The 26,018-nt window shown below is 39.6% G+C and overlaps 1 protein-coding gene across 5 annotated transcripts in view; it reads right to left on the bottom strand.

Annotated features, from left to right (window-relative positions):
- PCCA (propionyl-CoA carboxylase subunit alpha) overlaps positions 1-26,018 on the bottom strand; it is a 420,685-nt gene that overhangs the window by 140,617 nt on the left and 254,050 nt on the right. For all 5 annotated transcript variants that reach the window (XM_059892112.1, NM_001083509.1, XM_024999954.2 and 2 more), the window contains 2 exons: positions 17,925-18,035; positions 8,890-8,998 (listed from right to left, as the gene is read on the bottom strand). In XM_059892112.1, the coding sequence (XP_059748095.1) occupies positions 8,890-8,998; positions 17,925-18,035 (220 nt within the window). The remainder of the gene's footprint in view (positions 1-8,889; positions 8,999-17,924; positions 18,036-26,018) is intronic.

Here is a 26,018-nt window from a genome sequence, read left to right as displayed (position 1 = left end):
TTCCCATCCTGCTAATCCATCCTGCCATCTACTTCTCTGCAACCAAATTAAAACTGCAACTAGCCCACCATCCACCCCCAGGATGTTCTACAGCCCCTCCACCCTGTTTTGCTTTTCACCAAAATATTTATCATCATTTGATGCCCCACATCTGTTTTGTCTGCCTAACTTCTACTTAAATGTAAGCTCATTGGAGGCAGGATTTTTTTTTTTTTTAATCATTTTGTTCCCTGCTAAATTCTCTAAATTTTCAAACTCAATTCTCATAATGATCAATAGGTAATTTTCAAAGACATATGGTTGTATTTAATATCCGTATCTGATTTTATTATTCAATAAGGAATGGAAGGGTACATCTTTAACAAAAAAAATTTCAAACCAATAGCTAACATACCTGTTGATGTTGAAAAACTCAAGGTAGTTGAGTTATTCGGGAATAAAACAAGTATATATCATTTCTACTACCCTTGAAATACAATTTGCGTCATTAGAGATTAAAAAAAAAGAAATTCGGGAGGGATAGATAAAAGTTAATGGTCATCATGTTAAGTAGTTTATATCTCACTTGACATTGACAAACACTTTAAGCACCACTATTACCCTCACATTATAGGGTAATATAAATATAGGGACATTATAAAGTCCAGGGGAGGCAAAATAATTTATCCTAGAATAGCAGCTGGAGATAGCAAAACCAGGGAGAAATCCAACTCTCTGGCACAAAAGCCTGCGCTCTTATACTTGAAACTATACTGGCAGTGCTAGCCAGGAGAACATGACAAGAAAAACAAATCATACAACCCATACAAAGGCAGGCAGGGAGTTATTATTAGGAAATGTAAAGTGGCTACTTTAGCTGATTCAGTTCGGTTCAGTTCAGTCGCTCAGTTGTGTCCGACTCTTTGCGACCCCATGAATCGCAGCACGCTAGGCCTCCCTGTCTATCACCAACTCCCAGAGTTCACTCAGACTCACGTCCATCGAGTCAGTGATGCCATCCAGCCATCTCATCCTCTGTCGTCCCCTTCTCCTCCTGCCCCCAATCCCTCCCAGCATCAGAGTCTTTTCCAATGAGTCAACTCTTTGCATGAGGTGGTCAAACTACTGGAGTTTCAGCTTTAGCATCATTCCTTCCAAAGAAATCCCAGGGCTGATCTCCTTCAGAATGGACTGGTTGGATCTCCTCGCAGTCCAAGGGACTCTCAAGAGTCTTCTCCAACACCACAGTTCAAAAGCATCAATTCTTTGGCGCTCAGCCTTCTTCACAGTTCAATTCTCACATCCATACATGACCACAGGAAAAACCACAGCCTTGACTAGACGGACCTTTGTTGGCAAAGTAATGTCTCTGCTTTTGAATATGCTGTCTAGGTTGGTCATAACTTTCCTTCCAAGGAGTAAGCATCTTTTAATTTCATGGCTGCAGTCACCATCTGCAGTGATTTTGGAGCCCAGAAAAATAAAGTCTGACACTGTTTCCACTGTTTCCCCATCTATTTCCCATGAAGTGGTGGGACCTGATGTCATGATCTTCGTTTTCTGAATGTTGAGCTTTAAGCCAACTTTTTCACTCTCCACTTTCACTTTCATCAAGAGGCTTTTGAGTTCCTCTTCACTTTCTGCCATAAGGGTGGTGTCATCTGCATATCTGAGGTTATTGATATTTCTCCCGGCAATCTTGATTCCAGCTTGTGCTTCTTCCAGTCCAGCGTTTCTCATGATGTACTCTGCATATAAGTTAAATAAACAGGGTGACAATATACAGCCTTGATGTACTCCTTTTCCTATTTGGAACCAGTCTGTTGTTCCATGTCCAGTTCTAACTGTTGCTTCCTGACCTGCATAAAAATTTCTCAAGAGGCAGATCAGGTGGTCTGGTATTCCCATCTCTTTCAGAATTTTCCACAGTTTCTTGTGATCCACACAGTCAAAGGCTTTGGCATAGTCAATAAAGCAGAAATAAATGTTTTTCTAGAACTCTCTTGCTTTTTCGATGATCCAGCGGATGTTGGCAATTTGATCTCTGGTTCCTCTGCCTTTTCTAAAACCAGCTTGAACATAAGGAAGTTCACAGTTCACATATTGCTGAAGCCTGGCTTGGAGAATTTTGAGCATTACTTTACTAGCATGTGAGATGAGTGCAATTGTGCGGTAGTTTGAGCATTCTTTGGCATTGCCTTTCTTTGGGATTGGAATGAAAACTGACCTTTTCCAGTCCTGTGGCCACTGCTGAGTTTTCCAAATTTGCTGGCATATTGAGTGAAGCACTTTCACAGCATCATCTTTCAGGATTTGGAATAGTTCAACTGGAATTCCATCACCTCCACTAGCTTTGTTCGTAGTGATGCTTTCTAAGGCCCACTTGACTTCACATTCCAGGATGTCTGGCTCTAGGTCAGTGATCACACCATTGTGATTATCTGGATCATGAAGATCTTTTTTGTACAGTTCTTCTGTGTATTCTTGCCACCTCTTCTTAATATCTTCTGCTTCTGTTAGGTCCATACCATTTCTGTCCTTTATCGAGCTCATCTTTGTATGAAATGTTCCTTTGGTATCTCTGATTTTCTTGAAGAGATCCCTAGTCTTTCCCATTCTGTTGTTTTCATCTATTTCTTTGCATTGATCACTGAAGAAGGCTTTCTTATCTCTTCTTGCTATTCTTTGGAACTCTGCATTCAGATGTTTCTATCTTTCCTTTTCTCCTTTGCTTTTCGCTTCTCTTCTTTTCACAGCTATTTGTAGGGCCCAGACAGCCATTTTGCCTTTTTGCATTTCTTTTCTATGGGAATGGTCTTGATCCCTGTCTCCTGTACAATGTCACGAACCTCATTCCATAGTTCATCAGGCACTCTATCTATCAGAAGCAGGGCTAAGGAACTACAAAGAAGCAGCGCCAGCAGATGTGCATGCTGAGCCTTGTCCTTTCCACTCTCAGAGCCTCCTGCTCAACGTGAGATGTGTCTGTTTGAATCAGGCTTTGTTACTTAAATCCAAAAGCATCCCAGTGATTCAGGAGGTTCTATGACTGCTCCTTTTGAAATCACGTAAAAAGTGGAGCTGGACCTGAACCAGTGTAAAGTGAGAGGTGTGTCAAAGTGCAGAAAGCGGAATTCTGCCCTGTGGACAACATCTGAATCTCACCGACTCAATGGACATGAGTTTGAGCAAACTCTGGGAGACCGTGAAGGACAGGAAAGCCCGGGGTGCTGCCGTGCACTGGGATCACAAAGAGTCGGACGCGACTGAGCGACTGATGACAGGGAAAACAGGCCTTCTGACCAAACTAAATGAAAGACTCCTGAAGGAAACTATTTTCTGTACTAGTTTCTCCTCCAATCATTAGCAGATAGTGAAACCAAGTACTATACTAAACCACAATGCCAACAAGATCATTTCATCTTCGAATAACATGAAGCGATTGTTCAACCCAACTTTTAATGATTCACTTCTGTCAAGAAAAGTGTTTAGGAAAAGAAGGATTACAAAGCAAAATAATTCCATATTAAGACAGTAAGTATTTATGCAAAAGCTTAATTTGCCTTATTAGACAAAGCAAAACTGTTATATGTCTCTGACATTAACTTTACTCTCTTGCTAAAATGCAATATCTTTTTACTATCCAAATAGTAGGGGCACATATTATTAAATTTTTTTCCAGGTCATAAATGATGAAAGAATACCATCCATGGAGAAACTAGGAAAATAAGATCAGCAGCCAAAACAAGCAGAACAAAGGAAGTGCTGCAGGCTACTGGGTTTGGAGGCAAAACAGTTCCGTGACAGAGCCACACACAGCCACACCTGGAGGCCAGCTCCGGTCTCCATTCCCCAGGCCATAGTGAATGTGAAGTGAAAACATAGTGAAAACACGACTGTGAAGCCAAAATGGGAAGAGGCAACCAGCTTACATCAACTCTGGTGTCAGGGATCTCTTCAGCAAATAAGCCAACACAGTTTCAATTCACTTTGCCTAAACAAGATTATGCTTTGTCTAAAAGACTGGTATAAATGTTATAGGTCTTTGCTGCTAGGGTGGTAGCAACTTTACAATAAATGGGTCTGTTTAATAAATGGTAAGTGCAATAGAAACTCAGCAAAAATAATGTTATTTCGATAGTATGTCCACAATTATCGACATAACCAAAATTTTGGCTTACATATTTCATAAACATAATTTTTTTTCCAACTTCTAAAGGGAGAGTTACTCACTCAGTCATGTCTAACTCTTTGAGACCCTATGGACTGTACTGCACCAGGCTCTTTTGTCCATGGGATTCTCCAGCCAAGAATACTGGAGTGGTTTGCCATGCCCTCCTCCAGGGGATCTTTCTGACCCAGGGATCGAACCTGGATCTCTTGCATTACAGGCAGATTCTTTACCATCTGAGCCACCAGGGAAGTCCAAAGGGTAGTGAATTCAATAGCAATATAACAGGAGGAGGAGTCTAGGAAGATGACAGAACAGGTAGAAAGCACCAAGAGTCTGTCTCCCCACCTAGACAACAATCACACTGGCAGAATCTGTCTAACAGAACTGAGAGTTTCCCACTTTGTAACTTTCAGAAGGCGGCTCAGGTGGTAAATCGTGATAACTTCTGGTCAACTTCAGCTTTAGTACAGCAGCAGCTCCCCATCCTCCTACCCTCAAGCTGCCTGGCATGCAACTGTGGGTGTGTTCACTGGAGTAGCTTGCACACAGCTTATGGAAGCCCGGGTGGGCAAAAACGGACCCTGTCCTTGAAATATTGAGGATCTGAGCTCTGAACTGGTAACTGCTGCTTCTGACCACAGAGGAGCAGACAGAGAAGCGGGCAGCCATTGTTACTGTACCTCCAGCATTGCTGCAAACTCCTCCTCCTCTGGCTGGAATGACTTCCAGGAGATTTAAAGGTACAGTGTATCCCTAACCACCACCCCCCTTCATTTTTTTCTTTTTTCCCCTTTTCAAGAGCTAGGCCTTAAAGGCTAAAATGTTCTAAAACAACTGCATATACAAGGAAAACTGGCAAGTGACTGCACATGCCCAGGGAAAGTCTAAGAAAGGACCTCAGAAGAACTTAAGTTTACATCTCGGCCTGATCCTTGGCACAGAGACAGTCTGCAACCATCAAAACAGCAAAATGACAAAGACAATAATGAAAACCACTAAACCTTGGGGAAGAAGAAGAATCTGATTTTCAAAGTCATCACATTATTAAATTAGATTAAAATGTTCAATGCTCAACCCAAAAATCGGAAGTCATACAAATAAACAGGCAAGTATGGCCAACTCAAAGCGGAAAAAAAGATCAACAGATTTATCCCTAAAAAAGACCTAATGGCAGATATAATAGAAAAAGACTTTAAAACAACTGTCTTAAAGATGCTAAACGAACTAAAGGAGGAAAAAGTCAAGAAAACAATGTGTAAGCAAAATAAAAATATCAATAAAAAGACAGAAAACCTAAAAAGAAATGAAAAAGAAATTCTGGAGCTGAAAATTACAATAATTGAAATGAAAAACTCACTCGGGTAATTCAAAGGTGGATCTGAGCAGTCAAAAGGAAAAAAACCAGTCAATATGAAGATAGGACAATAGAATTATCAAGTCTGAAGAATAGAAAGAAAAAAGATGGTTTAAGAAAAGTGAACAGAACCTACGGGTCCTGTGCAGACACCACCAAGTAGACCAACATACACATCGTGAGAGTCCCGGAAGGAGAGAAAGGGGCAAAGAGAATATCTGAAAAACAGTGACCGAAAACACCCCAACCTTGATGACAGACATGAACATACACATTCAAAAAGCTCAACAAACTCCAAAGATGAACTCAAAGACCCAAGTCAAACTTTCAAGCGCTGACAACAAAATCTTGAAAGAGAGGGACGAATCTTCAAGTGAAAATAAGATTATCAGCAGATTTCTCATCAGAAGCTCTGGAGGCCAAAGAGATTGGGCTGATATATTCAAAGTGCTAAAAGAAAAAAAAAAAATCTGTCAACCAGAATTCTACATGCAGGAAAAATATTCTTCAAAGGTGAGGGAGCAGTTCATATCTTCCCAGATAAAACAAAAGCTGAGGGAGTCATTTTTTGGCCCTGCAAAAAAAATGCTAACAGAAGTCCAGCAGAGTGGAATGGAGACACTAGACGGTACCAAGAAGCCACGTGAAGAGATAAACATCTCAGTAAAGGGAAATATATGGACAATCCTAAGAGCTAGTATTATTGCAACAATGCTTGTAACTTCACTTTTTTGTTCTCTACATGATTTAAGGGCCTAATACATTTAAAAATCACTAGAGTGAAAGCTAGTATCATTTTAACTTTTCCAATAAGCCAACTCAGAAAAGACCCTGATGATGGGAAAGATAGAAGGCAGAAGGAGAAGGGGACGACAGAGGACAAGATGGTTGGATGGCATCACCGACTCAGTAAATAGACTTGAGTTTGAGCAAGCTCTGTGAGATGTGAAAGACAGGGAAGCCTGGCATGTTGCAGTCCAATGGGTCACAGAGAGTCAAACACGAAGAATCGACTAAACAATATCATTTAAAAATTACTAGAGTGGAAAGAAAAATTACTAGAGTGAAAGCTACTATCATTTTATCTTTGTTTTGCAATTCCATGCTTTGTTTTCTATATAATTTAAGAGACTAACGCATTTAAAATAATTATTGGTTTATAGTTTCGGACCTAGACTGTATAAGGGTGTAATTCTCTGATGTTAACACCTGCACCCAGGCAATCACCTGACCTTTATTCTGTCTTTTATACTTCTGTTCTTTCTATAAATTTCCAATAAAGGAAATTATACATTGTATAGTCTTCTTTAACTGGTTTCTTTCTCTTAGCATAATTTTCTTTTTAGGGTTATGCATGTAGATTCATGTATCAATACCGCATTTCTTTTTATTGCTAAGTAGTATTCCATCATAAAGACGTACCACATTTATTTACCCACTCTCCACTTGATATTAGAAAAATGCAAATCAATGCAAATCAACTACAATCAGGTACCACACCTCACTCAGGTCAGAATGGCCATCATTAAAAAAAATCTATAAATGACAAATGCTGAAAAGGAAGTGATGAAAACATAACCCTTCCACATTCTTGTTGGGAATGTGTAAGTTGGTACAGCTACATGGAAAACAGTATGGAAGTTCCAGAAAGAACTAAAAATAGAACTACCATGTGATCCAGCAATCCCACTCCTGGCATATATCCAGACAAAACTATAATTCAAAAAGATACATGCACCCCTGAGTTCACAGTAACACTGTTCACAATCAACAGCATGTGGAAGCAACCTAAATGTCCATGGACAGATGAATGGATCAAGATGTGGTGCATACACACACACACACAGACACACACACACACACACACACAGATACACGCACACACACACAGACACACGCGTGCACACACAGACACACACACACACTGGACTATTACTCAGCCATAAAAAAGAATGAAATAATGCCATCTGCAGCAACATAAATGCAACTAGAGATTATCCTAAATAAATCAGAATGAGAAACACAAATACCATATAATATCACTTATATATGAACCTATCTAATGAGACAGAAACAGACTCAAACACAGAGTACAGACTTGTGGTTGCCAAGGGGGGAAGGGACTGAGGGAGGGAAGGAGTGGGAGGCTGGGGGTAGGTTAGCAGGTGTCAGCTTTTATACACAGGATGGATAAACAACAAGGTCCTACTGTATAGCACATGGAAATATATTCAATATTCTATAATGGAAAAGAACAGTTAAAAAGAATGATACATATGTATATGTGTGTAATATGTATAACTAAATCACTCTGTTGTACCACAGAAATTATCACAACATTGTAAATCGACTAAACTTGAATAAAAAAATAACAAAAAAAAACGTTTTCTCACTAAAACAACATTAGCCATAAATATACACCGTAAGCCCAATTTTGTTTTCCTTCTACCTAATTCTTCAGGGGTAACCTTAATTTCTGATCTGTGCCCTTCAGACCTGCTCGGTCACCTGTCATCTTTTTTCTTTTATTTTAATCATTATCCTTCTTCTTGAAAATGAAAGTGAAGCTGCTCAGTCGTGTCCAACTCTTTGCGATCCCATGGACTATATACATTTCATGGAATTCTCCAGGCCAGAATACTGGATTTGGTAGCCTCTCCCTTCTCCAGGGGATCTTCCCAACCTAGGGATCAAACCCAGGTCTCCCGCATTACAGGTGGATTCTTTACCAGCTGATCCACAAGGGAAGCCCAAGAGTACTGGAGTGGGTATCCTATCCCTTCTCCAGCACATCTTCCTGACCCAAGAATTGAACCAGGGTCTCCTGCATCAGAGGCGGCTTCTTTACCAACTGAGCTACCAGGGAAGCCCCTTCCTCTTGAGGAAAAGCAAAAAGAAAAGGAGCTGATATAACACAATTTTACTACCCATTTCACTCCAACAAGTAATGGATAGTACTTGCTAATAATGCAGGATTACTCTAGGAGGTACACAGACATTCATAGTAAATAATCCTGTCACTCAGAAGCATGAATGGCACAATGATTTTGTTTTATTTGCCCTGGTATAAAGCAGGTTTTCCCTTTTGCTTATTAGATTATTAGGAAGCAAAAAGGTACACTTAGGGTTCACAAATAACTAACTCAATCTGCTGTTAATTCTTTCTTGTTTCTTATACACATACTTTTAACTGTTCAGATTATTTCCTATGTTTTAGTACTATCCCCCTTCTCAATACATTTTTCAAAATTAACAGAGTAAGAAAACAGAAGTAATAAATACAAACTATTTGAACGGATTTCCTATAAGATTTCAGAGTGCCTTCCTCAATGTTGCCCAAGTTTCTCTGCTCATTTATTCTGTTTTAAATGGTTTCACATACCTTGAACTTTCATGGTCTTGAAAATGCTGTGCTCTTAATTGGGATGCCACAAACAAGGATGACGCTACTGCCAGGAACTGGTTTCTCTCAGTCTCTGTTAACGGGTGTCCTGAGGGAAATCAATCACGTACATAATGTTAACATCTTTCCTTCTATATTACAGAACTATTAGTCATTCAAACAAGCGTTTTATCAAACATCTATTATGGAGCTAGTATGGTACCAGGGACTAGGTGGTGCCAGGGGAAAGGAGGGAGCAAGATTATTTAAATACAACAACAACCCCTGCTCACCACAAGCTTATAGTCTAATTTGGGAAAGAAGATGTTAAACAGATGCACAGAACAAAACAATTACCAAAAAAAAAAAAAACTATCAACATAGATCTCTAGGAAAACCTTAGGGCTCCTCACAGCTGCTTCCCTTTATCAATCTCTACCCCAATTTTACTTCTAAGGAGAGAGAAGATAAAGTGAGGAAAAGGCGTGTTGTCGGTCAAGGACAGTGACCGGGCCATGTTTTCTAATGTGAGGAATGAAAAGAAAAGAAGTACGTGACTGTCTTGACTCTAAAATCCCAGTCAGGGTTTGAATCCCAATTAACCAACCAACCAACCAACCAACCAATTTCTCTCTCCCTCTTGAATTCACTCTTCTTACCATCATACAGCTGGACCTGGGGGCAGAGGCCTCACCTGACAACCGGGGGAAGATGCCCCGGTCTGGCTGAGTGTGGTTCATGGGGGAATCTGCTCTATGCGCAGAAATTCCTCAAGACGTGTGAGAGTCAAGGCAGGATCGGCTGCTCCAGGGTCTGCCGGGGCTAACACACCCCCGTGAGCTCTGTAACCTCACCACAATGTCTAACACTATTTATTTACCACGGTGCTATACAAAGATGATAGACTTCACAGATGCTGCAGCACAGCCAATCTGAGTGCTGGGTCATCTGCACTAAGATGCCATTTGTACAATTCAAAACAGGAAAAAAACGATCAGGTAGTTATTTAAATTTATCAGAAAGAAATGAAGCAATTTCAACATTAGGTCTTAAGAAAGTATTCAAAATATAAATGAGACTAAAACTATTCACAATTAGAGTATAAAGACCTGATAATCCATTCCTCTTTGAGACAAACTTAGAAGCTCCATAATGTGAGATCTATCAGAACCCTCAATGGCTTAATAAACCACATTCCTACAGGCTTTGAAAAGTTCCTAATCATACCCAACCCTTCAGCAGTGATGGAAACATTCTACTTTGATTCTATCAAACTACCCTACATGAGGATTACAGAAATTTGGCTTGGTCTTCTCAAAAACATACCATCTACAAGAGCAGTTCTCAAAGTATGGCCTGGGGATGACAGGGAGTCCCCAAGAACCCTTTGGGGGTCTGCAAGGTCAAAACTATTTTCATAATAATGCTAGGATTTCTGTTTGTTCCCCACTCTTGTTTTCTCAGGAGTATATGGTGGAGGTTCCCTGACCTAGACATACTATGTGTGATGGTATCATTCCTCTGATGTCAACATATAATGGATTTATTAGTGTTACTTTGAAAATGTATTAATAATTATTTTTAAAGCTCCTAAGTTTTAATTTAAAATATGGAATTCTCCAGGCAAGAATACTGGAGTGGTTGCCATTTCCTTCTCCAGGGGGATCTTCCCGACCCAGGGATCAAACCCACATCTCTTCCATCTCCTGCATTGGCAGGTCGGTTCCTTATCACCAGTGCCACCAGGGAAGCCCAATTTACAACATAGCAAATACATAACCACAAAGGCTCTTTGGAGTATGAAGAGGACCTTCTTCTCAAACCTCACTGTGCATCAGAATCACCTGGATTAAAGCTCAGATTCCCATGCTCTACCTGGGGAGCATGATTGGTAGTTAGCCTGAGGTGGGGCCCAGTAATCTTTATTTCTATTAATAACAAGCTCCAGAGTGATGCTGAATTTACATGTCTCCTGATCTCATTTGAATAGAAGCTGTTTTCGACTCATCTTTATCAAACTGTGTAATACAAACCACTTAGTAATAGCTCATGAAACCAGTTTGTGGGTCAGACTAGCAATAAAACTTATGAGAGCACTTTGCTCACACTATTATCCAGAGTGTGTGTATCCTAAGTCATGATGTAAAATACATTTATTACAGTGGTTCACAAAGTAGTCTCTTCTCTAGACACATCTGCACGTCATATATCACCACCAACAGAGTGGGAAAAAAGGCAAAACAAGGTATCCTTAAGCTTTTAAATCACTTGTGTAGTAAGCCTCGTGAATCTAACTGGAATTATATAAAATCTGCGTACTAATCTGAGAAAGACCAGCACTCATAAATGCTGAATCTCCCAAACAATAACTGAGTTTTCCCCATGTGTTCAAATTGCATTTTTTGTTTCTTGACAAGATTTTACAGTTGTCTTCATAAAGGTTCTATCTTCACTATTACATTTTCTCTATAGTCTTACAAGATACTATAGTTAATATGAAAAGATCTGGGTTTTTTTTTCCATTTGCCTTTCAAGCTAGCTTCCCTGCAGTAACCTGTGTTTCACTTGGTCTAATAAATTACCAGCTGCACTGACTCAGGCAATATTGAGAAAGGAGGTTCCCAAGTAAAAATCGAATTCCATCACATCTCATAGGCAAACTGATATAATGCATAACAACTTTAACCCTTTTATTGATAGCAGAACAGATTTTCAAATTTTGCCAGTGATAAATATGCAATAAATTTGGTATAAGAGTGCTAAAAACTTCTTGACTTCTGCTACTCAATCTGTTTCTACAGTTTTTTAAAGAATCTCAAGTAATTTTAATAGAGAAGGGCTACGAAGATCGTCAACTCCATCCTCAGTGCAGTGTGGTGTCTCTTCTCCTGCGGTGTGGGACAGATGGTTATATATGACCCACAGAACTCCTCCAATACAGGAGAATGAAGACTTCTTACAAGGATTTCTGAATCATTAGCCAGTTACTTCTTATACTGAGTGAGACTGCTTCTTTGTGACTTCCACCCATAGATCTGGACTTTTCCAATCTAACATTGAATAATTCTATTCCCTCCTCCGCTTGTACATCACCAATCTAGACTGCAGTTAGACATCCTGTACCACGCTTAGTCGCTCAGTCATGCCCAACTCTGCAACCCCACAGACAGCAGCCCACCAGGGTCCTCTCCATGGGGATTCTCCAGGCAAAAGTACTGGAGTGGTTGCCATGCCCTCCTCCACGGGATGTTCCCAAATCAGGGCTCGAACCCAGGTCTCCAGCACTGCAGGCAGATTCTTTACTATGTGAGCCACCCGGGAAGCCCTTAGACATCCTAAAACATTAAATAAATGTCCTGACCACTCTTGAGGTACTCTGGCCATGTCAAAAGAGGGGTATTCAGGTCCAGAAAGACAATGTATCAGAGATACTATCATAAACAAGAATACTTTATCCTTTACATTATACTTCTTATAGAGGCATTGCAATATGTTTTAATATATGGAAGCCAATTTTGCTCTTTACTTTTCACATAATCTTGGCTAGTCTCAGAAATCTATGATTACATATAAGCTTTAAATATGATTTATGTAGTAAACCTTGTGAATCTAACTGGAACTACATAAAATCTGTGTATTAATCTGAGAAAGACCAGTTCCCAAAAATGCCAAGTCTCCCAAACAATAACTGATTTTTTTACCCATCTGTTCGGATTCTGTTCTTGTTCCTTGACAAGATTTTACAGTTACAACTATCTTCCCAAAGGTTCTATGTCTTCCCCATTTCATTTTCTCTACAGTCTTATAAGATCCTACGGTTAATATGAAAAGGTTTGGTTTTTTTCTATTTTCGTATCAACCTAGCTTACACACAAGTCACTGATTTGGCATACTTTTCTTGTTGTACTCAGCCACCTTGCCAAATTCGCTTTTTAAGTCTAGAAGTTTTTATTAATAAAACTAGGATCTCCTGGGTTTTCTAGGAATATAATAATACCTGGGGGAAAAAAGTCTCTTTCAAAAAATATTTATACTAACTACTTCCTTTTTTCCTTTTTTATCCTTTATAACAGTGTTTAATAATAGTAATTTTATAGTCGACCTCATTTCATTCTTGATTTTAAGGGAAATGATTTCAGCATTTCATCATGTAAAATGATGCTTTTTATTAGTTTTCAGTAAGCAGCCTTTTAATCAAATTTAATTGGCTTACTTTTACTTTTATTAGAAATGTGTTATTAGAAAGAGTTTCTTTACCAAGTGGCTACTGAATATATCAAATATCTTTCTAACACCTGTTTTTTGGTAAGCAATCAGGAGTTTGCAAAGAGTCAGACACAACTGAGCAACAAACTTTCTTAACCTTCTGGGGGATAACTTCAAAGCCGTGAGCCCTCAACAACGTCAACGCTCTCCACTCCAGTGGTTACTGTAGGTCAAGCCCCTGGTGCAGCACCTCGTTGAGGGCCTCTGTGAAGCCCCTGCTGTTACCCGCCCACCTAGCTTTAAGAAGCCTCATCTGTGTTCTCCTAAGTGGTTTTCTTCCAACCGTCTGTGGTTGACACTTTCCTGGGGGTTCCATTTTAAGGCAGTGTGTATGAGAAAGTGCTGACAGGTGTCCTGACCCTGAGCCATGCGTGCTCTATGTGTGGGCTGCGGCTTGGCCAACCCCTGGCCTCATGGGTAGGGTAGTCTGGGGGTCATTTTGTTTGGGGGGAATCTTTGGGTAATCCCTTTAAGGGTTGGTTAGATTACTCAGGGGTTTCCCTAGTGGCTCAGCAGTAAAGAATCCTCCTGCCAAGAGGGACACTTGGGTGTCCAGGGTTCCATTTCTGGGTGGAGAAGATCCCCTGGAGGAGGCACGACAACCCACTCCAGTATTCTTGCCTGGAGAATTCCATGGACAGAGGGGCCTGGCGGGCTGCGGTCCATGAGATCGCAAAGAATTGGACATGATTCAGCAACTAAACAGCAGTAAGATTTCTCTGGGATATTCTACTATTGTGCCTGTAGCTATTTGCCTGCCAGCACTCTGGGAACCAAGTGGAGAACAGGGCTGGGGAGAGAAGGAATCACCACATTCTGTCCACTTTCACTTGATCCTCTACCTTCTCTGCCCGACATCCCTCAGGGCATGTCCCTCAGAGTCGTGTCAGACTCTTTGCAACACTGTGGACTGTAGCCCACAAGGCTCCTCTGTCCATGGGATGCTCCAGGCAAGAACACTGGAGTGGGCTGCCATCTCCTTCTCCAGGGGATCTTCCTGACCCAGGGATCAAACCCATGTCTCTATGTCTCCTGCACTGGGAGACGGGTTCTTTACCACTAGTGCCACCTGGGAAGCCCTCATTGTTTTCCACCACGAAGAACCTCAAAGCCTTTGCCAGGCCGGAGAAGACAGTCACCCTGTCACAGTGAAAGAGCCGATGCCCGCAGGTCTAAAACTGAGGACTGCCTGTCCTCAGGGATTCTTCTAGGCTCTTCCTCCCTGGCTGCGGAAATCCTCTTCCTTTGTATGCAGATGGCTCTGTGTGCTTGTGATCATCAGGTCAAAGAGTAGGCAGTGGTTTGCCCGCAAAAGTTTAATAACCAGTTGGGATGTGGGAAGGAAAAGAGCCCCAGTGAAAAGCACGTGCTAATTCCCTAACTGTAAATACCTTCTCCAAGGCTTATTTCAAACCACCAACATCGCATCAAAGAAGAAGGATCAGGAAGAGATACATGCAGAGTCTCTCCTGAGGCAGTATTGTGGCCCCAGCACCTGCAGAATAGAGTCCTCAGAGAGAGCATTTAACATTCTACACTCCCTATCCCTTGAAGCCATCCTGGACTCCCCAGATCACAACTGGTTTATTTTTTCTCCGCTCTAAGACACTCAGCTTATATCTTCACCTTAGTGCTCCTTCTATTCTGTCCTGTAGTGTAGTTAGTTCTTTACAGGTCTATTTCCCTAATGATAGAACCACACTAAGGATGAGGAAAATACACTATTTCTCTTTGATTTTCTTCTACTGCATATACCAATTATTTGTTGAATGATTTTAATGACTGAATTTTTAAAGGCAATACTTCAGTCATGTATTTAACACTTTTAAAGGTACAGAAATACATGATTAAATTCAGAGGGAAAAAAGAGAAGTATAATTTAATGGTAGACTTCTTGGGTTGAATCAAAGTTTTCTAAACATTCTGCAACTTTTCAGAAGAGAAAGATAATTCTAATAATTTCTAATAGAAATGATATATCTAATAATTTGATAGGGATAATAATTCTAATAATTAGATATCTAAAGATATCTAATAATTTGATAGGGCTGGTGGTTCAAGTGCAGCAAGGCAGCAGAGAAATAAGTCCGAAATTGCCATTTTAGGCTAAATGAAATATTTCCTAAAAGTATCTTCTTCTTCATTTTCCCTTTATTTCAAAGTCAAAGTATCTACTCCCCCATTTTCCATTTACTTTTCAGAATCAAAGGAAAATACCTTTTCAACATCAACATCTAATAAGTTGACGTGACGAACAAATTCTGTGTATTCTATTTTTAAATTTTAGACACAATCTTTTCAAAGTTCAGCCTGAGTGTCTTTAGTAACACTGTCCTAGTCTACAAATAAACTTGGGATAATAAACATATATAATAGAAAATTTTAATGCAGTCATAAAACAGGCACTAGCCTATGAACAGCATCTGGGGTAGCTGGACAGATGGGAAGCAGATGGGTAATCCCAAAGGGGCAAAATGACCCAGCCTCAAACATATGGATAAGATCCCGGATTAACTTCAGTTGCCACTTCCTGCTGTCTCTTTCAGGCACATATATCAAACAATCAAAGATGATACAGTTTAATATATTTAGGACCTCCTATGGAGAAAAATTGGGAAGAAGAGGTAGAATCATCTGAAGGAGGAGGAGGAGATATAGTAGCCACTCAGAGAAGAAAGAACTGACATGAAAACAACATGAAGGAACACAATCAGTGGCAGACATGTTCAGAACGGCAAACACAGGTGTGCACTTCTCAAGTCCCTACGTGACAACACACAGCATACTCTGAAAATGTCTGTGACTTATGAATTTGAATTCTAGCACAACAGAATGACTATTAAAACAGAAGTTGAAAACTCTCATTTCCGGCTTTATTATGTCACTGATCATTTAGCTTTATCAGGCTTTCTGTGCTTTGGTTTCCTTATACGTAAAATGAAGGCTGAATTAAAAACTGCTAAGGCCCTCTAACAACGTACCACAATTTAAAAACTATTATGCATAAGAATCAGAATTATAGTGTCTGTGCTAATCCATCCCAAAAAAGAAGTGTAATATATTAAGCTTATTACAACAAACTGCAATGTTTGATTTTAGAAAACTTCTGAGGTCTCTTGAGAATTTGGAACATTTTCAATTGCTGCTAAATATATACCACAGAGTAACCAACTCCAATTAGAAATTTTAAGTGCTCCATGGTAATGGGATATGACACCAAATATGCATAAACACATATATAAATGTGTAAATGCATACATAAATATCCATGTACACACACAATATTTTGATCTGTCATCTCCTCCTGCCTACTGTTTCATGTAAGCCAGGCGGACACAAAAGCACGTGGGAATCCAAGTCCACTTCACAACTGACAACAACTTTTAATTAAAACTTTAGACAGGACAAGAAGCCAAAACTTTAGGATCCAAACAAATCTGTAATCTGAATACACGTACAGTTAATTCAAAATAGTCAAGGTGACACCTTCTCACCTACATTATGAGCAACATTCCTTTCATTAATTTGACAAATATTTATTTAGGGTCTGCTTTAGTTGTATGGATACAATAAAAAGCAAAAACATAAGTGGGATTTGACTTCATGAAACCAAGAGATATTAATGAAATAATCACATAAGTAGAAAAGTACAATCATGTTAAGGTTGTAACACATGTATATCTGTGGCAGATTCATTTTGATATTTGGCAAAACTAATACAATTATGTAAAGTTTAAAAATAAAATAAAATTTAAAAAAATAAAAATTCAAAAGTTCGGGAAAAAGAACATGATGACTCATTGGTCTTTGTTTCAAGTTCTGAAATAAAACACTTTATTTTTCTTGGTACTAATGATAAAGGTCTATAACACTAGAGTTTTGAAAGAACAATCAAATCAGTAATCCCCAGTTAGTCTTACAAACACTCAATAATAAATTCCTTGGTAAGAAATTGCTATGTAAATGTATTTAATATCTCTACATGAAGCTGGCCTGAATCTACATACAGCTCCTAAAATGAATGAGTCATTTTATATATTAAAACACTTTAAATGGATATGAAGCACACTTAAAAATTGTGAGAGAAGATCTAAGCTTCATATGTACCCAAGTTCATTAGAAACATATGGAGAGCTTTCTGGCCTTCACTTGAACATTTCTAGTAAGTCCCAAGTAAGTGCTGTCAGGGTCTTAGTACTGTGTTAACCATGCTTTTGACGCTCACTCAAGGGTTTTCTCTGCCTCTCACCCGATGAGTAACTGCTGCTCCCCAGAAACACTCACGGGTAACCCTGCAGTGCTAACTTTCACAGAACATTCATTACTTTACTCAAAACTCAATTTTCAGGATAAAATCTTCATCTTCTTCGACATCTCCATTTCCATTAATAGGAATAGCACCTGGTAGTCTGAAATGTTCAGTGCTCATTTTCATAAAGATACAGTGTTAACATTAAAGAAGAGATCCTATATATATTCTTATCAGCAGGGAATACAAATCTGTATTGGCTTTCAGAAACACAACATTCCACAAACTAGCTGAATTTATCACTCAACAAAATTACAGACTATTACACATTCATGAGTCACTCATGAATACTAGAAATCATGAATGTCAATAGCCTAGGATACTCTTAGGTATTAACATATTAGTATCAAGCACAACATAAGTGAAAAGCCCTAATTTCAGAAAAGAAGAAAGCATCCATTGTAATAAAGTATAAAAAATAATAACTTTAATACATTAAAGTATTTCAATATATACAAACCTTTAAAGCCATCTGGATATACATCAGAAAGAAATTTAGTGTTGATGTCTCCTTCTATAAAGCGTGAGTTGATTATCACCTCTCGAAGCAATGCGATATTATGTGTAACACCTAAAAATAAAATAACAGACTGAATTGAAAATCAATGAGTCAGTTAAAAACATAATTCCTATATATGCATAACTGTATTATTAATGTCCTATGACCTAGCAAAAACCAGGCAAAATTGCTTATCTCCTTGATTTCAAGTGATAACAAAATATCTGAACTTGAGGCAGCAATAAAACACTAAATGTAAACTCAAGAACCCTATGACGGCCATGTCAATTTAATGGGGACACATCAATGTCTTTTCAATAAATGGTAGAACCACTGGATATGCATTTGGGAAAATCAGAAGATGAACCTCAACCCTAACTCACAGAATATATAAAAATTAACTCAAATTGGGTCACAAACCTAAAACTATAAGACTTACAAAAGGAAATAAAGGAGAAAAATCTTGAGGTAGAGAGCAGATTCTTAGATAGTACACAAAACCCATGAACCATAAAAATAAGTATACCAACAAATCATACTCCATCAAAATTTAAAAGTCTGCTCTTCAAAGGATTTAGTTAAGAAAATGAAATGGCAAAATACAGACAGAAAAAATATTCACAACACATATTTCAAATAAAGAACTTGTAACTGGACTATATAAAGAACAATTACAACACTAAGATGATAAACAAACCAGGCTTTAAGAAAAGAGGCGAGGTCACATACACCAGCTATACTGAAAATGGATAACCAACAAAAACCTATCCTATAGCACATGGAACTCTGCTCAGTGTTATGTGCCAGTCTGGATGGGAGTGGGGAGAATGGATACATGTATATATATAGCTGAGTCCCTTCACTATACACCTGAAGCTATCACAACATTGTTAGTTGGTTATACCTCAATACAAAGTGTTTTTGGTATTAAAAAACAATTTTTTGTTTAAATAAGCAAAAGATATAAGCAGGCATTTCACAAAATATACACAAATGGCCAGCAAGCACAAGAAGATGCTCAACACTGTAAAAAAAAAAATATGGAAATATACCCAAATACCAATTTAAGTGGTTGAAAGTTAAAATGTAATATGAAGTGTCAATAGATATGTGGACAAGTGGAACTGTCACAACCTGTGATGGGGGGTGGGGAAATAAATTGGTACATTTTGGTTTACTTCCACTTTGGACTGTATGAAGGTTTCTTTAAAAGTTAAACATACACTCATCAAATGATTAGATAATTCACTCCTAACTATCTACACGAGTTAAAATAAAAACATATGCCTATACAAACACTTACACACAGATGTTAACAGCTTTATTTACAAAGTGAAACACTGGAAACGGTCTAAATACCCATCAATAATGAATGAATTAACAAAGTGTGGTTTGTCCATACAAGGAAATTCCACTCGCCTGTAAGAAGAATCCAAAATCACTGCAGATGGTGACTGCAGCCATGAAATGAAAAGACATTTGCTCCTTGGAAGAAAAGCTCTGACCAACCTAGATAGCACATTAAAACGCGGAGACATTACTTAGCCAACAAAGGTACGTCTAGTCAAAGCTATGGTTTTTCCAGTAGTCATGTATGCATGTGAGAGTTGGACTATAAAGAAAGCTGAGCACCAAAGAATTGATGCTTTTGAACTGTGCTGTTGGAGAAGCTCCTGAGAGTCCCTTGGACTGCAGGGAGATCCATCCTAAAGAAAATCGGTTTTGAATATTAACTGGAAGGACTGATGGTGCAGCTGAAACTCGAATACTTTGGCCACCTGATGCGAAGAGCTGGCTCATTTGAAAAGACCCTGATGCTGGGAAAGATGGAAGGCAGGAGGAGAAGGGGACAACAGAAGATGAGATGGTCAGATGGTATCACTGCCTCGATGGACATATGAGTTTGAGAAAGCTCTGGGAGTTGGTGATAGACAGGAAGGCCTGTTGTGCTGCGTCCATGGGGGTCACAAAGGGTCGGACATAACTGAACTGATAAGAAGAAGTGAATCCCCTCATATACAAAACAAGGATGAATCTCAAATTATTATGCTGAATTAAAGAAAGAAGCAAGACCAAAAATAATGCATCCTAAATGCAACCTACAGGAAGCATTAGGACAGGGTCAGAGACAGGGTGGACTGCAAAGGCCACGAGGAAACTTTGGGAGGTGATAGAAATGTTCAGTCTTTTGATTATGGTGATGGTTTCACAGGTCTACATAGGTCAAAACTCACCAAACTGAACGCCTTAAATATGAGTAGTTGATTATATGTCAAGTATCCTTCAAAATAAGTAGAGAAGAAAGAGGAGAGTTGTGGGGACACGAGAGGCGGAAGAGAGAGGACAAGGAGAAGAAAAAGCTGATGATCAAGAAGGAAAAACTGAGCCCAGGACACAATGACTCCTTCAAAGTGAAGGAAATGGCAACTCACTCCAGCATTCTTGCCTGGGAACTCCCATCAACAGAGGAGCCTGGCAGGCTGCAGTCCATGGGTCTTCAAAAGAGCTGGACACAACTTGGCAACTGAACTACAAAACAAAACAATGACTACTCCAAAGCGAAGTTGAAATAGGTAGCCACTACAGAGGGGTATGAATGGTACAAGGAGAAATATACGATACAGCAAAGTTTATGAAGAAGGTATATTATAAAAATATTAAATAGGAATAAAAGGTAGAGCGAAGAGGCATCTTAAAACCAGCTATTAGGGAAAGCAGGTATTAGATCAGGCGTCCACTAGAAGGGCAACTGGAGTGTATTACAGAGTTGAAGTAAACAGAGAGATTTGTTAATTCCTTTCAATTCTTTAATGATTCAGTCATTAGCACACCCTCCAGGTAGAATTCTATGTATAGTTCCAATTTGTACTACTATGCTTCGTAACAAACCTAGAAAGCCTGATTCTGTTCTGGCTATTCAAGACTTAGAGAATCCCTCCCTATACAATAATTACAAAATAGGCAAAGAAAACCTCAGGTTCAAGTACCTGACTGACCTCTCACTCTGAGTAAGCTATTTAAACTCCCAAAGTTTTAATGTCCTCATTTGTGAAATGGTGATAAATAATAAATCTATTTAGTATCACTGTCATGAGGTACCAATGAAATAATGTTTACCACAATGTAGGGCACTCAAGACTATTATTGTGCTCTTTATTATCCTTCTATATGAGAATAAATATAGAGCAGAAGACAACATGTAATTAATAAACAACAGACAGAAGCTAAACAGCACTGACCTACCTACCTTCTAGTTCATTTTCTGTAAGAATGTAAGCTCCACAAACCTAAGCTTACATCTAATTCTACCCGGAGGGTGTGCTCATCCTATAAACAAGATCAGGAAACTACGGCCTGCGGTTCAGATGGTAAATAAGGTTTTACTGAAACACAGCAGTGTTTATACAGAGTCGTCTTCATGCTGCAAAAGTAGAGCCTAGTGGCTGCAACGGAGACCACGCGACCCACAAAGTCTAAGATATTTCTTCTCTGGCCCTTTACCAAAAATTTGCCCATATCTGCAACCAAGTGTTAACAATGTTGTCCCAAGCAAATTAATCTATACCTATTAGCAATTTCTCCACACCTACTACTCATGTAGAAGTCAGATATCACAGGAAGCAAAATGAAAGTAAACTCTATGCTATATGTTTTGGGGGAACTTTTAGCAACCAGTGATAGAATAAGAAAATGAGCATGAAAAAGAAGACGCAAATAAGAGAACTGTGATCCAAAGAGACTAAATCATTCATCAAATGTTTAGTACACTAAATTATAATGGTTCAGTTCAGTTGCTCAGTCGTGTTCGACTCTTTGCGACCCCATGAATCGCAGCACGCTAGGCCTCCCTGTCCATCACCAACTCCCAGAGTTCACCCAAACTCATGTCCATCGAGTCAGTGATGCCATCCAGACATCTCATCCTCTATCATCCCCTTCTCCTCCAACCCCCAATCCCTTCCAGCATCAGGGTCTTTTCCAAGGAGTCAACTCTCACATGAGGTGGCCAAAGTATTGGAGTCTCAGCTTTAGCATCAGTCCTTCAAATGAACACCCAGGACTGATCTCCTTTAGGATGGACTGGTTGTATCTCCTTGCAGTCCAAGGGACTCTCAAGAGTCTTCTCCAACACCACAGTTCAAAAGCATCAATTCTTCGGAGCTCAGCTTTCTTCACAGTCCAACTCTCACATCCATACATGACCACTGGAAAAACCACAGCCTTGACTAGACAGATCTTTGTTGGCAAAGTAATGTCTCTGCTTTTGAATATGCTATCTAGGTTGGTCATAACTTTCCTTCCAAGGAGTAAGCGTCTTTTAATTTCATAGCTACAATCACCATCTGCAGTGATTTTGGAGCTCCCCAAAATAAAGTCTGATACTGTTTCCACTGTTTCCCCATCTATTTCCCATGAAGTGATGGGACCAGATGCCATGATCTTCGTTTTCTGAATGTTGAGTTTTAAGCCAACTTTTTCACTCTCCTCTTTCACTTTCATCAAGAGACTATTTAGTTCCTCTTCACTTTCTGCCATAAGGGTGGTGTCATCTGCATAACAGGTTACTGATATTTCTCCCAGCAATCTTGATTCCAGCTTGCACTTCTTCCAGCCCAGCGTTTCTCATAATGTACTCTGCATATAAGTTAAATAAGCAGGGAGACAATATACAGCCTTGACATACTGTTTTTCCTATTTGGGACCAGGCTGTTGTTCCATGTCCAGTTCTGTTGGTTCCTGACCTACATATAGGTTTCTCAAGAGGCAGGTCAGATGGTCATGTATTTGCATTTCTTTCAGAATTTTCCACAGTTCAATTGTGGATGTGACTGGTGATAGAAGCAAGGTCCGATGCTATAAAGAGCAATATTTCATAGAAACCTGGAATGTTAGGTCCATGAATCAAGGCAAATTGGAAGTGGTCAAACAGGAGATAGCAAGAGTGAACGTCGACATTCTAGGAATCAGCGAACTAAAATGGACTGGAATGGGTGAATTTAACTCAGATGACCATTATATCTACTACTGCAGGCAGGAATCCCTTAGAAGAAATGGAGTAGCCATCATGGTCAACAAGAGAGTCCGAAATGCAGTACTTGGATGCAATCTCAAAAACGACAGAATCATCTCTGTTCGTTTCCAAGGCAAACCATTCAATATCATAGTAATCCAAGTCTATGCTCCAACCAGTAACACTGAAGAAGCTGAAGTTGAACGGTTCTATGAAGACCTACAAGACCTTTTAGAACTAACACCCAAAAAAGATGTCCTTTTCGTTACAGGGGACTGGAATGCAAAAGTAGGAAGTCAAGAAACACCTGGAGTAACAGGCAAATTTGGCCTTGGAATACGGAATGAAGCAGGGCAAAGGCTAATAAGAGTTTTGCCAAGAGAATGCACCGGTCATAGCAAACAGCCTCTTCCAGCAACACAAGAGAAGACTCTACACATGGACATCACCAGATGGTCAACACCGAAATCAGACTGATTATATTCTTTGCAGCCAAAGATGGACAAGCTCTATATAATCAGCAAAAACATGACCGGGAGCTGACTGTGGCTCAGATCATGAACTCCTTATTGCTAAATTCACACTTAAATTGAAGAAAGTGGGGAAAACCACTAGACCATTCAGGTATGACCTAAATCAAATCCCTTATGATTATACACAGGAAGTGAGAAACAGATTTAAGGGACTAGATCTGATAGATAGAGTGCCTGATGAACTATGGATGGAGGTTCGTGACATTGTACAGGAGACAGGGATCAAGACCATCCCCATGGAAAAGAAATGCAAAAAAGCAAAATGGCTGTCTGGGGAGGCTTTACAAATAGCTGTGAAAAGAAGAGAAGCGAAAAGCAAAGGAGAAAAAGAAAGATATAAACATCTGAATGCAGAGTTCTAAGGAATAGCAAGGAGAGATAAGAAAGCCTTCCTCAGCAATCAATGCAAAGAAATGGAGGAAAACAACAGAATGGGAAAGACTAGGGACCTCTTCAAGAAAATGAGAGATACCAAGGGAACATTTCATGCAAAGATGGACTCGATAAAGGACAGAATTGGTATGGACCTAACAGAAGCAGAAGATATTAAGAAGAGGTGGCAAGAATACACAGAAGAACTGTACAAAAAAGATGTTCATGACCAAGATGATCACAATGGTGTGATCACTCACCTAGAGCCAGACATCCTGGAATGTGAAGTCAAGTGGGCCTTAGAAAGCATCACTATGAACAAAACTAGTGGAGGTGATGGAATTCCAGTTGAGCTATTTCAAATCCTGAAAGATGATGCTATGAAAGTGCTGCACTCAATATGCCAGCAAATTTGGAAAACTCAGCAGTGGCCACAGGACTGGAAAAGGTCAGTTTTCATTCCAGTCCCAAAGAAAGGCAATGCCAAAGAATGCTCAAACTACCGCACAATTGCACTCATCTGTCACACACTAGTAAAGTAATGCTCAAAATTCTCCAAGCCAGGCTCCAGCAATACATGAACCGTGAACTTCCAGATGTTCAAATTCGTTTTAGAAAAGGCAGAGGAACCAGAGATCAAATTGCCAACATCTGCTGAATCATCAAAAAAGCAAGAGAGTTCCAGAAAAACATCTACTTATGCTTTACTGACTATGCCAAAGCCTTTGACCTTGTGGATCACAATAAACTGTGGAAAATTCTGAAAGAGATGGGAATACCAGAACACCTGACTTGCCTCTTGAGAAACCTGTATGCAGGTCAGGAAGCAACAATTAGAACTGGACATGGAACAACAGACTGGTTCCAAATAGGAAAAGCAGTACGTCAAAGCTGTATATTGTCACCCTGCTTATTTAACTTATATGCAGAGTACATCATGAGAAACGCTGGACTGGAAGAAGCACAAGCTAGAACTAAGACTGCAGGGAGAAAAATCATTACTTCAGATATGCAGATGACACCACCCTTATGGCAGAAAGTGAAGAGGAACTAAAAAGCCTCTTGCTGAAAGTGAAAGAGGAGAGTGAAAAAGTTGACTTAAAGCTCAACATTCAGAAAACAAAGATCATGGCATCTGGTCCCATCACTTCACGGGAAATAGATGGGGAAACAGTGGAAACAGTATCAGACTTTATTTTTTGGGGCTCCAAAATCACTGCAGATAGTGAGTGAAATTAAAAGATGCTTACTTTTTGGAAGAAAAGTTATGACCAACCTAGATAGCATATTCAAAAGCATAGACATTACTTTGCCAACAAAGGTCCGTCTAGTCAAGGCTGTGGTTTTTCCAGTAGTCATGTATGGATGTGACAGTTGGCCTGTAAAGAAAGCTGAGCCCTTAAGAATTGATCCTTTTGAACTGTGGTGTTGGAGAAGACTCTTGAGAGTCCCTTGGACTGCAAGGAGATCCAACCAATCCATTCTAAAGGAGATCAGTCCTGGGATTTCTTTGGAAGGAATGATGCTAAAGCTGAAACTCCAGTACTTTGGCCACCTCATGTGAAGGGTTGACTCACTGGAAAAGACCCTGATGCTGGGAAGGATTGGGAGCAGGAGGAGAAGGGGATGACAGAGGATGAGATGGCTGGCTGGCATCACCAACTCTATGGACGTGAGTCTGAGTGAACCTCAGGAGTTGGTGATGGACAGGGAGGCCTGGTGTGCTGCGATTCATGGTGTCGCAAAGAGTCCGACAGGACTGAGCGACTCAACTGAACTGAACTGAATACATATCAAATAAAATTTTAAATACAGAAGTATCTTGTGACAGACTGCAGGATTCCCGTAAATTTTACATTTTATCTTTCCACGGTAGAATGCTAACTAAACAAAAGACCACCTACACAGACTCCATTTTCTCATCTATGTTACAGCTAGACGGACTAATTCCAAGGAAAAAAAAGTCTAAGGTAAAGAAATGTATCCAACTGCAGTCTCACTTACATGAAAAAAAGAACTGCTTGATCTTCCTTTCCTTCCTTTTCCCATGAGCTCCCTGATACTGCAGGAACTTCGCTTTGGCAATGTGGATGAAAGGGAGAATCAAGGCAGGTGGAGGGGGTGGGTGGGGGTGGAAAG

Source organism: Bos taurus, chromosome 12 (genome assembly GCF_002263795.3).
Source record: "Bos taurus isolate L1 Dominette 01449 registration number 42190680 breed Hereford chromosome 12, ARS-UCD2.0, whole genome shotgun sequence".
In the NCBI taxonomy this organism is placed as follows: Eukaryota; Metazoa; Chordata; class Mammalia; order Artiodactyla; family Bovidae; genus Bos; species Bos taurus.
This window is presented reverse-complemented; position numbering and strand designations above follow the sequence as displayed.